The sequence below is a fragment of the Rasamsonia emersonii genome (genome assembly GCF_000968595.1).
Source record: "Rasamsonia emersonii CBS 393.64 chromosome Unknown ctg1118621759982, whole genome shotgun sequence".
Classification (NCBI taxonomy): Eukaryota; Fungi; Ascomycota; class Eurotiomycetes; order Eurotiales; family Trichocomaceae; genus Rasamsonia; species Rasamsonia emersonii.
This window is the reverse complement of record NW_013563305.1, coordinates 623-14,098: the sequence shown is the minus strand read 5'-3', so window position 1 is coordinate 14,098 and position 13,476 is coordinate 623. Positions and strand designations below refer to the sequence as shown.

Genomic DNA, 13,476 nt, shown 5'->3' with positions numbered 1-13,476 from the left:
ACATAAATTACTGTCAAACGGGCTCTACGTATATATCAATTGGTACGAGTTTGTATCTATAATTTCAACGGTAAAAATAAGCAATGCTGCTATCTCCCCCCGCCAAAGTCCGGTTTGTACTCTTTCACCCCGCCCGATTTCATCAGCTCTCTCAGTGCCATCGTCGCGTACTGGCTTGATCCAAGCTGGAACTTGAGGATCGCAGCGATCTTGTTGTCACCAGATGCTGCTGTGCCAGTAGAGCTAGACGATGCTTCGTTATCGGCTTTGGCGCCGGTGAGACGCTCCAAGTCCGTTCGGACGAACTGCTCGTCGTCTTGGGTGTATCTCCTCACCTCGAAGGAGTAGTCTGGCCCAGGCCGGCTGAGAAGCTTGCGATAGCTGCCGCTGAGGCTGACGTCCTTCCATTTCCTGCGCATGTCAAAGGGATCGAGGTGCCCGCCTTGCTCGCTTCCCATGAAGCGCTTGTAGAACTCGGTCATCTCGTTCGCAGGGTAGACGACGTCGAAACCGGGAAGAGGCAACACAATGTCAAAAATTGTGTACTTGCCACTTGCAGCTTCTTCGGCCGATAGAGGTCTGGCTCGAGTAAATACGTCTTCCGCCTTGTTGGCGCTATCCTCCGCCTGCGGCACGACGATAACCTCTCCGTCCGCATCCACGTCCCCATGTTCTTCACTGACATCACTGTCCTTGTGCTCATTGATGATAACCAAGTCGCCTTCCACGACTTTATCCCCGTAGAGTCGCCACCGTTCACTGGCCGCAAAGTTCCACACCAGCGACTGGTAAGCGTGGACGTACATCAGTCGCAGATTCCTGGGTATGCTTTGAAGAGCACCAAGATAATCATTCCTGGCACGACCCAGATGACGGATAAGACTCGACTCAGCTGAAAATTTCCGGGGCATCTTATCCAATGCCGCATTGATCTTTCCGGTTGTCTGAAACATGTGGATCGCTTCCGCTCGGGCCTTGTCGTCAGAACTGATCAACAGGTCTGCCTTTTCAGACTCTGGAGGTGCCTGGGCTGCCTCTAGTGCCAGGGGAGAAAATTCAAGAATGGCCTCGACGGCCCCTTTGAAATCTCCCTGTAGCATTTTCATGCCAATGGCGTCCGTTCTCGTAGCGAAAGTACCGAACCGCTGTAAACCATAGTAGTTCAAGTATCCGCGTTCTCGAAGATTTCGAAGCGCCCTTCCTACAATCTCTTGAGCCTGCGCTACAGCAGCTTCACTGTCCTCTTTTCCGGCACCAGGAAAATCGCACTCGCGCAGGGTGATAACGAATTCATTTCCAGCAAGATCTCCTAGCTCCAGGCCATGTTTGCGATACTCGAAGTCCCCCACTGCCGCATTGCGAAGGGATTTGTTCTGTGCTGCTAACCGGTCAGCGTACACCCGGGGGACGCAAGCTCTCTGCACGGTGACACCCCGCCGGTCCTTGGTGCCAGCGAACTGAAAACTCTTCGGGCTCATCTTCAGCTGACGCGCGAGGTACGATATGACCTCCATGGTGTCTTTGTTCTCCTTGTAGATAGTGAAGTGCAGATACGGTCCTCCTAACTCGTCCCAAGTGGGCCTTTCTTTTCGCGCATTCCCGCTTTCACCACGGAAACCCTGCGCACTCTTCTTATGCCGGTTTGGAGCAACCGTAATGACCATGGAACCGTCACTCTCTGTCGTGGACTCCAGTTGTGATGAAAATATACGCCTGATCGCCTGGTGCATCTTGGTACGTAGGTCACGGTCGCTGACAACGCCTGACTTGACTTTGCCAAACTCATATGGCCTGGCTTTTGGCGAAGCCCTCGCGCGCTCATTAAGGATAATGATCTTTTGAGCGACCTCGGGGCCAAAATATGATTCAAGAAGGGTACGGTCCTCATCCGAAAGCTGGAAGGGAGGAATGTCGGGCGTTTCTTTTGTTTTGGATTCGGCCTCCTTCTGCCCATCCTTGCCAGATTCCGATTCACCCTCTACTTTGGGCGTTTCACCAGAGGTCTGAGTGGCCTTCGACTCTTCTGCGCCATCATTCGTCCGTGACTTCAGAGGAGCGGGAACTTCTTGATTCCGCAGGTGAAGCACTTCGCCGGAGGGAAGGATTTCATTGACCAAGAAGTCGGTGTACCTAGAAAAAGATGACGATCAGTCAGCATCCATTCACAAAACTCACGAGTCAGATCTTATGAACCTTTTCTTGAGTATCCCCGAAAAACCAGGTACGTCAGAGCTGACAAACTCGGTAATCCCAACCTCTGCCTCCTTGAGAGCCTTGGCTTCTTTGGCAGAAACTTCAGCCGCAGCTCCGTTAGAGATTGATGGCGCCGGGGTGGCCTCTTTGGGAGAAGAATCGGCCACCTTGAGCCGCTTGCGCGGCGATTCGACGACTTCGTCTCTTTCCATTGCAAGCAGCAATGGTGGTGATGGGCGCGAGACAACAATAATAGTATTATTTCAGCGGGACTCGAACGTCAAGCCGGACAAGAAATTCTCTTACGAAATCGGGATAGCGGACAGCGGGCTGTTAGGGCAAAACCCTGACTACCTATTTGGGTGCATCAACATCATCATCTGAAATCAAGACTTACAACAGGACCAAATTTATTGGAATTTTCTGTTATGGATATCGTTCGCATAAAATATTCAACTTCAGTAGGCCACAATTAACCCCATTTTTTTTTATTTTTTCCATTTTCATATAAAAAAAGCCCAGAACGAACGGACCCGCCGGTATGTATTAAAATACAGGATAAAGAAATATATGGTTGTAGTTGAATGAATAGATGGTTTTGAAGATTCCAGCAAGTTGGATTTGTTCTGCACCCTTTACAGCGCGACAAATATGAAGCCAAATACAAACAAAACCATAAGGATCGCGGCATTGACCGCAGGCTTCGCACTCGCACTGACAGTTGCAGGAGTCGATGACGAGCCCGACGCGGCAGAGGAACTGGAGCTGCTGCTCGAGGAACCACTTGTTCCTGTTCCTGCCCCTGCTCCTGCTCCCGATCCAGACGTGGAGTTACCGCCACTGGTGGAACTAGTGGTGCTGCTGGTGCTGGTGCTGGACTGCTTCATAGCAAGGTCCTTGAAAGCAGAAAAGGTCTTGTTACCAGAGGTTGGTCTAAATGGCCAGCAGTTAGCGAGCAGTAACTATTGCATCAGACGCGAGATGAAACCTACGCATTGATCGCCATCACCATTCCCTTCTGACAGTGTCCCGTTTGGCTACAGTGCATCCACAGTGGCTGCGTGTTGTTTACCATTATTGTGAACACAGGGATCGTAGTGGCAGAGGCAGAGACAGGCATGAACCCGGATTTGATTCCAGTCATATTCGGCTGGACGGCGTCTATCGGGGTGCAGGGATTATCGAAGGTCGATTGCACGACGGAATGATTCTACATTACTCGTCAGTCAAAAATGGTCAAATTCGAGGGGCAACTGTTTATTACCTTAGGCCAGAACTGGAACTGGACCATCTCTCCGGGATTCACTTTCAAGTTGTCCGGGGAAAATGTCAGGGATCCATTCTTGCCCACCTCGACGACGTGGACTTTAACCTGACCAGCAGTTTGCGCCTGGACCGCGGCGGCGAGAAATAGAGAAGACCAGATAAGATTGAACAAATGCATAATGCTGTATATTGGATATGAACAACGTAAAGAAAGTCAGAACTATTCCACCAAAAGACTGCAAGGAGCGACTAGCGCTCTATTGAGGGGAAATAAAAGACCGAAAGTAAATAGAAGAATACAGCGGAAGGAAAAGTCAGCAATGGAAAGAAAAAGCAGAATGAAGAACTGACAAAAACATGACAAGGACGGTTGATTATATGGCATGAAGAATGAGAAGCTGTCCCTTCCCCTGGGACACGGGAGGCTGGTCTAGGACTGGAAGTCCATGTCGCAGGTCAACGGGAAGGTAAAATTAGACATCTGGACGTCCATACCCAAAAGCGATGCAGAAAGGCTGAAAGGCATCTAATTCAGGGATCAACTAGACTGTAAATGAACGAGAGCTTCCTTTTTAGGCAGTCTAGTCGCAATCGTGGCGGTGACGCTGTCTCGCATAACATTCCGTCAAACGGTCCGTGTCGCAGAACCCTCTGATCAATTAGCCGTAACAACATCAAGCTATCCATCTCCAAATTGAGAAAGGCATCTGGGCCGAAAATCATGCATTCATCTTGTAAAGAGTCCAGACGGTATTCAATAGAAGTAAAATTTAAAATTTCACAATTCGTGTGTGGGGTGTTGTGTGCCATCCCAATAAGCACGCTGCGCTTACCCAGCTCAAGGCCGGTTTCGCTGGACAGGGGAAAAGCGCCCTTGAAGGAAAGCACATAGGAGTACAATGTATACAATTAGCGATTGGACCCTAGGTTTGTGGTCAAGCTTCAATTTCCACTGTGTGGCAGATGACCGAAAAGTGGATGGTGAGGCAGGTTACCGTCTGACGTGTGTCGCATCCCTGTAACAGAACAACTACTTGAGGCGCCACCACCCGCAAGCCAAGACACGTACCTGGCTTTGAGATTGGAATCTCATTACTCCGTACAGGGTATGGTACCTAATGCTTCCACACTGTGTTTATTATTATCACCATTATTACTTAGATAGTGGATCCTTCGAGTATGCAATATAGATTTGCATTTAATATGTCTGACTCCATTAGCTTGGACTTTTAATCGCGTCACTTTGGAAAATGAATTCGGTATTTTCCACAAAAATGAATCGTATTTCCCATGCTCCCTGTGCGCCAAACCAGGTCGTGTCACTGGTATCTTCGAAACCAAAAAAAAAATTAGAACAATCGTCAACGCCCAGAACGCCAAACGCCGTCCTCATCACTAAACCGAAACGTATGTGCCAATGTATATAGGAAGATTGATATATGTCCGTTTCAGAAGTCCAAAATCATCTGGGGCGCCAACTTCTCCAGATCCTCGACCTACAAGAGACAAAACTATTAGCGCCTTATTCTTTCCTTTCATCCATAAAACATGGGAATTTTCTGACGAAACATACCTCAAGAAACCCATCTCCTACCGATCCCCTGCCACCCCCAGCATCCGCATTGCCATCTCCCCCCGTTCTCTCATACGCCGCTCTAGCCAAAGCCTCTCTCACAAAGATATCCACGTATTTCGCAACGACCGCATTCGCATCCTTAGTGATTTTCGTCTTCTCGCTCTGAAAGTGGTGATGCAGCAGCTTCGTCAGGAGCTTCTGCGGGATGGCCGGTTCGCCAGACTCGATGTCGCGCGCACGGTCATTGGTGATGATTTCCGCGAGGATGTAGTCCGGCTCCTCTGAGGGAGACCGCTCTCGGTTTGAAGAAGAAGCAGACACCGAGTCTGAGCCGGATTCGGAGCCAGACAGCGACCCGGGCTCCTCCTCGTCCGTGCCGGATACAGATACGGAGGGAGATCGGGCTTTCTGGCGAGACGATGTTGATTTCCGGGGCTTTTTCGATGCTGGTGCCGACGCTGTGGCTGTGGCTGTGGACTTTCTTGACGTAGCGCTGGACTTGGTCGTCTTCGGCGCCGACGCGGATGCTTCTGCGGTTGTGGACTCTCGTCGACTCGGCGGTTTGAAGGGGAGACGCCTGCGCTTCTGGACAGTGTTTTGACGGTCGGCAGGCATGATTTGGGACAGAACAGAATGTTGATCTGGATCGAGGATGAGATGACACAAATCTGCCTGCCGCGGTGGTCTCGCTGTCAAAGAACTTCCCCACATAACTCAACGCGACACCGCGGCGGCAGGACGCGAGATCAGGTGACCGACACTTTTCATTGTGGGAAATTCTCAATTGCCCAGGGATTAAAATCTCCTTGATCTGATAAAATGTCTTACAAGTATTTAAGAAGATAGAATTTACTTTTCGTGTGGCCTTTTTTTTTTCTTTTTTGCGCCTTTTCTAAAGAGGAAAATGGGCTGGCGTAATATCACCCGTGACTGACATCGAAATATATATATGTCAATGTGGAAATCCTGAAAATGTCCGTATCGAACATAAGATCAGGGAATCTTGACTACAAAACATGAGATATTTCTGATTATTAGATTATGCAGTCACCGAACGGGGTTAAACCCCAAACGACCAACGCAAGGTAAATAACTCGGACACCCACATTTGTTTTCATCCATCACATCGATAATTTCAGAAGGACCCTAGCCAACTAGTCACAGGTCTATTCCTCACCTGGCGGTCTCACAACGGTGATTTCGAAGCCCGACTCTTCAAGTACCTTGCGCGTTTCCTCCCACTTGACACCAAACAGTCCCGAGTTGAATCGACATGACCACAGTTCTCCAGGGCGTCGAGCCGGGTCATCACGCAGCTCCGCCAGCTGCTTCTTCATGTCTTCAACGGCCCATCTGGTGTTTTCAAGGATAGTGTCTGGCGTACTGACATGGCGTCCAAAATTCCAAGAGGTGAACAAACAGACGATCCAGTGTTTCTTTTTCGGAGAATCAGAATCCGCAGTTTCCCCTTTCGCTGGAGCCTCTTCTGCTTTAGAAGAAGAAGTCTTTGTCTTCTTCCGTCTTTTCCATGGAGGCGGCCTCATGCCTGGGGTATAGTCTTCCTCCTGAGGCGGGATGATCAAGGCAGTGCCCAGTGGAAGCTGGACTTTTCGCCTCCGAGCAGGGGATCCGGTGCTTTCATCTCCATTATCATATGAATGCACCACGTACTCTGGATGTGACAGAAGATCCATACAATGAGAACGGTAGATCTCGAAGGCTGCGGGATACTGCGTGGGTCAGCTATCCCGCATATCCCAAGATTTGCTATCGATGTACTGTAGCTCACCTTCTTCTTGAAAGATTTCGCAATCCCTGCTCCCCACGAACCCTGGCAATTACAGGCGTCTGTATCGAGAATATGATTAACATTTAAATAAGACCAATGCAGCAAAGAAACAGAGACGGAAGTTAAAAAGAGCCAAGACAAAAATAATACTTACGAATCAAAACCGCCCCATCTGGCGCATCGAACAAATCTCCCTCGATCTCAGTAATGTTGCTCTTGCCAGTAGCAGCTGAGTCCATTTCTGGTTTTGTCTTGTTTGTCTTGTCTGGTCTTGTAATATTATTCTCAGAAGAGAAACGGAAGCAGAAACAGAAACTGTACAAATGAATAGGAAATGAAAGGGGGAGAAAGAAAATGAGAGACTTAAGCTGAGTGAGAAAAGGACAGTCTCCAAGAGCGTGTGCACGGTTGGTGTCTGGACAAGATAATACGACAACAGAACAGCTTGTATGAAGCAGGCCACAGCGATGGGGAGACATGCCAAGCTTCATCCTCATCTCGTATTCCCGGCGTCAAAGACTGACTCACAGCTTAGGCACCTACCAACAGATAGAGGTTAAAAGTTTTTTTTCTTCTGCTACGGTCGTACTAGCTTTACTGGGATTGAATTGCTGCCACTTACATCTCACTGGCGGTTTTGTTTTTAAAGAAATAGGGAATTAATCCATTCTGTAGGTAAGATGGGAATGATGTGGACCCTAATGGTCTAAAGAACTCTCTACCTACAGGAAAAGAAAACCCATGTAAACCTCCAACTCCTGAATTATAATCTGAAATTCCCAGGTGTAAAACGCCGCATCCCCTAAACCCACTGAACCAGGAATCCACGCCCAAAACCCTCACCATATGCGCCATGCGCTACCGAGTATCACCCACCATCGACTTGCACTTGAGCACAACCTTCCAGACCTAGTGAGAAAAGAACTGACGAATGCTTCGGGCGCGCTTCGCAAATGAGGACTCCTTCTGCTGATCGGGTTTGTTGGCAGGCGCCGGAGGGGCCGGAGTCCCAACACTCTTAGCGGTCTCAGTGGTCTCAGTGGTCTCAGCGGTCTCGGTGATAGCTGGCACCGGAGTTTCAGGCAAGGTGGGAAGGACCCCCGGCGAGCTGTTTGAACGCTTCGATCTCAGAAGTCTCTTGCTCATGGAGCGTGAAAGATTCTTGACGACCCCAGGATGCTCCGCCTTCGCAGCGCGTTCAAGTTCCTCAATCGCGGCCTTCATAGTAGTACCGCCAGTGGCCAGGTTCTCTTCCTTAATCGGCACATATCGCACCACGCCGCGGTTGTCAGGGATGGCCAGGACGTCGCGCATCTCTGACTGGAGCATGGCAGTAGTGTGGACATTGGTCAGCGGCGCAAACATGGAAGCCAGTGCCGAGACGGTGATCAAGTACGCTGGGTCAGGCACGCCCCCGAAGCGAATACCCGCATCGGGCTCGAGAGTAACGAGGATGGAGTTTTCAGGACGCTGAAAAATCTCCGCCAGGCGCGCAGAGAGGACCGAGAGAAGCTCCATCCTCTGATGGGGTTTCACCTACACGTTACAAGTTAGCACATATTGCTCTTGAAAGAAGAAAGTCCTCGAGATGCTTTTGTCAACATACCAGGACATCAACCTTGATTTCGACGATAATCACAGCCTCCATGTTAACACGGTTGCGAGGGCTGTTATACGGCTCACGGACCGCGAAGGCATCCTCGAAATATTGGCTTCTCTTCTGATATTCCTCGCGTTTAGCAGGATCAGCCGGTTCTCCGTGCAGGTATCCGAAGACGGGATCTTCGGGAGTGATCTCGCGGATGATATCGTCGTCTGCCTGCTTGCTTTGAGAGGACGACATTTTCGATCAGAACAACAACAGACGCGTCTGATGGTTGTACCCCCGGTCTAATGATCAAGGGAGAGCTTCAAAGCCCACACTGCAGGTATTTTGCTGTTGGACTGCGACTTGTCACGGTTCCTTTGCACTCCTTTCGAAACGTGAGAAGGTGCAAGGTAGTGGCAGGTCAGAAAGAGGAAGAACTTGAAGCTTGCAACTTGTCAAGTTCTGGGGAGGGGTGCTCATCATTTGAGTGAAATTTTTTTTGTCGCCACATAATATTGCATGCAGGATTATGCGCACAGGGTTATGCGCGTAAAAGGGTGCAGTTCATGGAGGGCTCGGCCTTCGTCAGGTGAATATCGTGCCATTGCAAGGGTACACTACGAATCTGTAGAGCATCAGGGGCAAACATGCAGTTCTAAAGAGGCACTGTTGAAATCATCAAAATTGAGATATGTTAAGAGTCAAGAAGGACAGTATGAAAGAAGAAAAGGACTAGGGAAAAGGAGGTATAAAAGGAATAACATCTTTTGTGATGATTATCACAGAAATTGATGCAGTACGCAATGGAAGATGACTGTGACAATAAATGACCAGCTTGTATATTTTACATTCATGCGTCATTATAATCTGTATGATATTAGCTTCAGTCTCTAAAATGGAAAATGGAAGAAACATAAGTATTATATTGAAGACAAGAGCATTTGCATAAGGATGAGCATATCAGTAGATCGCTTGTGTTTTTCTCAGTCGGGTGTATGTATGTATGTATTCCACATCTAGAGTAGAAAATTCCTTTAGAAAAATATAAAAAAAAAAGACGTGAAGTATAAAAGATGTTAATAGGGTTGAGGATGAACTAATTTATCATCCGGGATGGGATATGATTACATCATCGTTCCTTAGCCTCACTAACCGATCCTACTAGGGCTAATTCTCCTCCTGCCCCGCCAACTCATGCGTGCAGATAAGCTATCAGCCCCGGTTTATCATTCACTTAGCCAATTTGCCTATCTTATCTTTCAAGGTCTAATTATCTTGATCCAGTTTTCTGTAGTCGGTTTTTATAGAACTCCCTAGTACCATCGTATTTTTTATCCAAGTAGACATTATACATACATCAACTCAATCCTGCAAATTATCAGCATACAATGCACGGCATTTCTCTGTTTCTAACATCTTGCCTGGTCACTTCAGGCACCATCACCGCCGCCCGGGAAATCATCTTCCCTCCCGTTGTAGGCCGTGCCGAGACTTTGTATCCAAGGCCCTACGATGGCCAAGCTCCGATCCAGCCACTACAGACATCACTGTCATCGCATGCCGCCCAACCTGACGAGGACGATGTGTCTCTCGAAACAGACGCGATCGGAGGATTGGCCTCCTTCGCGCATCTCCCCTACGTCCCGTGTTTCTCCTCCCTGGCAGACGACCAGATTGACCGCTATGACATCGCGATCCTGGGAGCCCCGTTCGACACGGCCACGTCGTATCGTCCTGGCGCGCGCTTCGGGCCTCATGGCATCCGTGACGGATCACGGCGAATTCGCGGCTATCACTCGTGGAATGTATATACTGGCCAGAATCCATTCTCGGAGTGGGCTAAGATCGTCGATTGTGGAGATGCACCCCTGACATTTTTTGATAATACTGTGGCCTTGAAGCAACTGGGAAAGGCGCACAAAGTAAGACCCCTCCAAATACGTTGACATTTCACATGCTGTCAGCAGAGTATCACGTTTTGTATCATATCCATATGTCTATTGGCTTTGACGGACCACCGTGCCGTCTTGCAGCATAGCCTTGCACACGTTGTTAGATTCCGTCTGACAGTTTTCGGCTAGATCATCTCGGGGCGTCAGGCAAGTAACGTGTCTGTTTCGAAAGTTCCTCGCATCTTAATGCTGGGTGGCGATCACACGACGACTCTTGCTGCGCTTCGTTCTACCATCGATCATTGGGGGGTGGTCAATGTCATTCATTTTGACTCTCATATCGACACTTGGAATCCCAATAGGATTGGTGAGTTTTCTTGAAAGGAAAGACTTGGCCCGTTGCAATCACTGATTGAAGGACATGGCCAGGCGGAGGAGTGTCTGAATATGCGTAAGTCTTTCATACTATTCATCAGTTGGTGACGGCTTTCCGAGAAAACCGGCAATAATAAGCTTTTATCTAATCACCTTTCAGTGCCGTGAACCATGGTACCTTTCTTCATATTGCGCATGAAGAAGGCCTTATCTCGAACGACAGCTCTATCCATGTGGGCATCCGCGCACCGTTGTCGTCGCGTCGGTACGACCTCGCAAATGACGCACAATGCGGGTTCGATATTATCACAGCGCGAGATATCGACGACATTGGCGTCAAGGGCATTATCAAGCGAATCAAGGAACGGGTTGGTGATGGAAAAGTCTATATCTCGGTTGACATCGACGTTCTGGATCCTGCTTTTGCGCCAGCGACAGGGACTGCTGAGCCCGGTGGCTGGACCACGCGCGAACTTCTGTCCATCATTGACGGCCTATCTGGCTTGAAGGTCGTCGGTGCTGACGTGGTTGAGGTGGCTCCTGCGTACGACAACACTGGAGAGACAACATGCATTGCCGCCGCGGAGGTGGCAAGAAGTTTGCTCACATTAATGGTAGATGTCCCAGTTGCAGCCCAGGACACGTGAGAGAAGGGGTCACGGGTTCAATCGACTGGTGGAATTGACTGCAACATCAAACGTAACACAGAAAGCTGGCATGGCAAGAGACGAACAATTATGCAGCTGGGTCCTATATGGTCTCATGAAAATAAAGATCTTCTGGCATTCATCCAGGATTAGACTATCAGGCCTTGAGCATCCATGCAGAGGGGTCATGATGACTTCTTGACTGGGTCCTCGAAATTATAAGTAGCATAACATGGGAGATCCTGATATCCATGTTCATGGTATATCAAGTAAAAAGCCCTTGATGATCCAAGCAGCTCAATTTTTACAATAGGAAAGCTAGAGATAGCCTTCCGTTTTATATAAAGAAATGCGCGTTGGGCATTACCCTTTGAATTTTTTTCAAAGAAAAAAACAGAGATATCCAAATCTGCAGTACTGACAGTGAGGCCTGAAAGGAAAAGAATGAAAAACGAGATGGATGACAGAAAACTATGCCTGGATTTGGCTTGTAGTACTCCGTATGTGCTGCTCAAATTGAGTGTACACGGAGAAAGTGCTCTTCCGGAGACCGGAGCCTCATGGGACGATCAACCAGTAGTTTGTGGAACCGCAAAGTTCCTGCGATTTGGATAGATCCAGGATCGGCAGGCATTATTGCCGTACAGTCGGGACATATCTGTAGTAGATTGGCTATCTGCTGGTAAAATGACGACAATCGTCCTGCATTTTCGTGGACCTCTGACCATTGACCATTCCTTCTTGCAAAACCCCGTCGATCATGTTGCTGCTGAACCCGCGATGTCCGTCAAGTGCGCAAGGGGCCTGTTGTAATCAAATGGTCCCATCCGTCTTTGAAACATGCGTGGACTGGATGAAGCGGTCACTCTGAAACGCAGTCAGATGAGTCGAAGACTCGAAATGGATTCCTATCCTCAGTTCTGCTAATTAATTAATTTCGCAGTGCCCCTACGGTACACCTCGCCGTGACCTCGGCCTGGCATTACTACTTAGGGAATACCAAAAGAAGATCGTCCCGTGAATTGCAATACAAACCAATAGAAATCGAACATAATAATTTACAGTTAGCGAGCCTCCAGGTCCAGACCACAATTTTGTTCTTCTGGTTTGCAATTGAGCCGAATCAACCAATGGGTTTAGTGCGTTCAGATTTTGATCTGGACCAGGCTGGCCAGTGTCAATCATAACGCTTTTCGTGCGAGTGACCCGTGATTAAGTTGAGGCCGCCCAAGTCTTAATTTTTAAATCCACCGAGGCAGAAGCTTGGTTGCGGTCCGTGAGACTGGGAGACGGAGGGAGACGGAGGAATACGGAGGACGGCGAACTGCGCTCACCGCTCAGGGGCCTGCTGCCGTTGCACTCTGTTGCACATGAATACTGCAGATGGACTGCAGAATCCATTTTCTGCGGCCCTCGTTGAATTGGGAACCATGGACGAGCTTCCATTCGCGCAAAGCACTCCAACAAGATCTTGTTATCACATCCCGATCGGAGTTGGATTCAATCATAGTAGAATGATGAACAAGTTCCTGGGCCAGGAAGGACTCCGGATGAGCAACATCAGCTGTTCCTGGGGTCCTCTGCGTGGGAGCCGATGCAGGCAGTTGATGGTGGGATGCGACTATTGGCGACGCCGGCGGATCCTACTGGCGTGACTGGCCCCGCGCCGCCGAACCCCTGGCGCTAAGCCGTCTCGGGTCGCTCTTTCCCTGCAAGCGCGGTGCCGGCGCATGCCAAGACTGCCAAGATCGCGCCTTCCCCGGCGGCCACCCAATCGCCAGCGCCCGGCGCCTGCTCTGTCGGGCAACTCCAAAGCAATCTCCTGGGGCACAGCAAGAGCTGCCTGCGAGTGGACATCCCCCACCTGCAAGGTGTTCGCGCGAGTCTCCACCGTCTGTCCAGCAGCCTTACTCCTACGCCCTGCTCGATACGGCAGTCAGCCTTCTTTTCTCGCGCTGGCGCGATGCCCGGTCTCGCTGTCAATGGTTCCCCGGACCGGGCTTTTTCTGTCAGGGCCACCCTCCACCGCTGGGGCCGTTCCCCTTCTCTTTTTTCTCTCGGGGATCTTGTTTCTCTTGTCGTTCGTTTGACTTACGTTCGCTAGTTGTTGTTTACGTTCTGACCCCAGTCCTTCTTTTTCTATCAGCTTC

General features: G+C 49.4%; 5 protein-coding genes across 5 annotated transcripts; 1 reads left to right on the top strand and 4 right to left on the bottom strand.

Annotated features, from left to right (window-relative positions):
- Positions 1-89: 89 nt before the first annotated feature.
- T310_1284 (Pseudouridine synthase TruD/Pus7) lies at positions 90-2,405 on the bottom strand (the record flags this gene model as incomplete). The annotated part of the gene is made up of 2 exons (XM_013475835.1): positions 90-2,130; positions 2,176-2,405. 2 exons carry the CDS (start codon positions 2,403-2,405, stop codon positions 90-92), a joined length of 2,271 nt encoding a protein of 756 aa, XP_013331289.1.
- Positions 2,406-2,828: 423 nt separating this feature from the next.
- T310_1283 (uncharacterized protein) lies at positions 2,829-3,637 on the bottom strand (the record flags this gene model as incomplete). Its single annotated transcript, XM_013475834.1, has 3 exons — positions 2,829-3,126; positions 3,186-3,403; positions 3,458-3,637. The coding sequence occupies 3 exons, from the start codon at positions 3,635-3,637 to the stop codon at positions 2,829-2,831; spliced, it is 696 nt and encodes a 231-aa protein (XP_013331288.1).
- A 1,270-nt stretch (positions 3,638-4,907) lies between these two features.
- T310_1282 (uncharacterized protein) lies at positions 4,908-5,650 on the bottom strand (the record flags this gene model as incomplete). The annotated part of the gene is made up of 2 exons (XM_013475833.1): positions 4,908-4,955; positions 5,033-5,650. 2 exons carry the CDS (start codon positions 5,648-5,650, stop codon positions 4,908-4,910), a joined length of 666 nt encoding a protein of 221 aa, XP_013331287.1.
- Positions 5,651-6,201: 551 nt separating this feature from the next.
- Positions 6,202-8,667, bottom strand: T310_1281 (ADP-ribose 1''-phosphate phosphatase; the record flags this gene model as incomplete). Its single annotated transcript, XM_013475832.1, has 7 exons — positions 6,202-6,765; positions 6,825-6,883; positions 6,979-7,089; positions 7,353-7,363; positions 7,447-7,594; positions 7,754-8,360; positions 8,431-8,667. 7 exons carry the CDS (start codon positions 8,665-8,667, stop codon positions 6,202-6,204), a joined length of 1,737 nt encoding a protein of 578 aa, XP_013331286.1.
- A 1,133-nt stretch (positions 8,668-9,800) lies between these two features.
- On the top strand, positions 9,801-11,326 carry T310_1280 (Agmatinase; the record flags this gene model as incomplete). The annotated part of the gene is made up of 4 exons (XM_013475831.1): positions 9,801-10,334; positions 10,494-10,671; positions 10,734-10,755; positions 10,840-11,326. The coding sequence occupies 4 exons, from the start codon at positions 9,801-9,803 to the stop codon at positions 11,324-11,326; spliced, it is 1,221 nt and encodes a 406-aa protein (XP_013331285.1).
- Between the last annotated feature and the right edge of the window lie 2,150 nt (positions 11,327-13,476).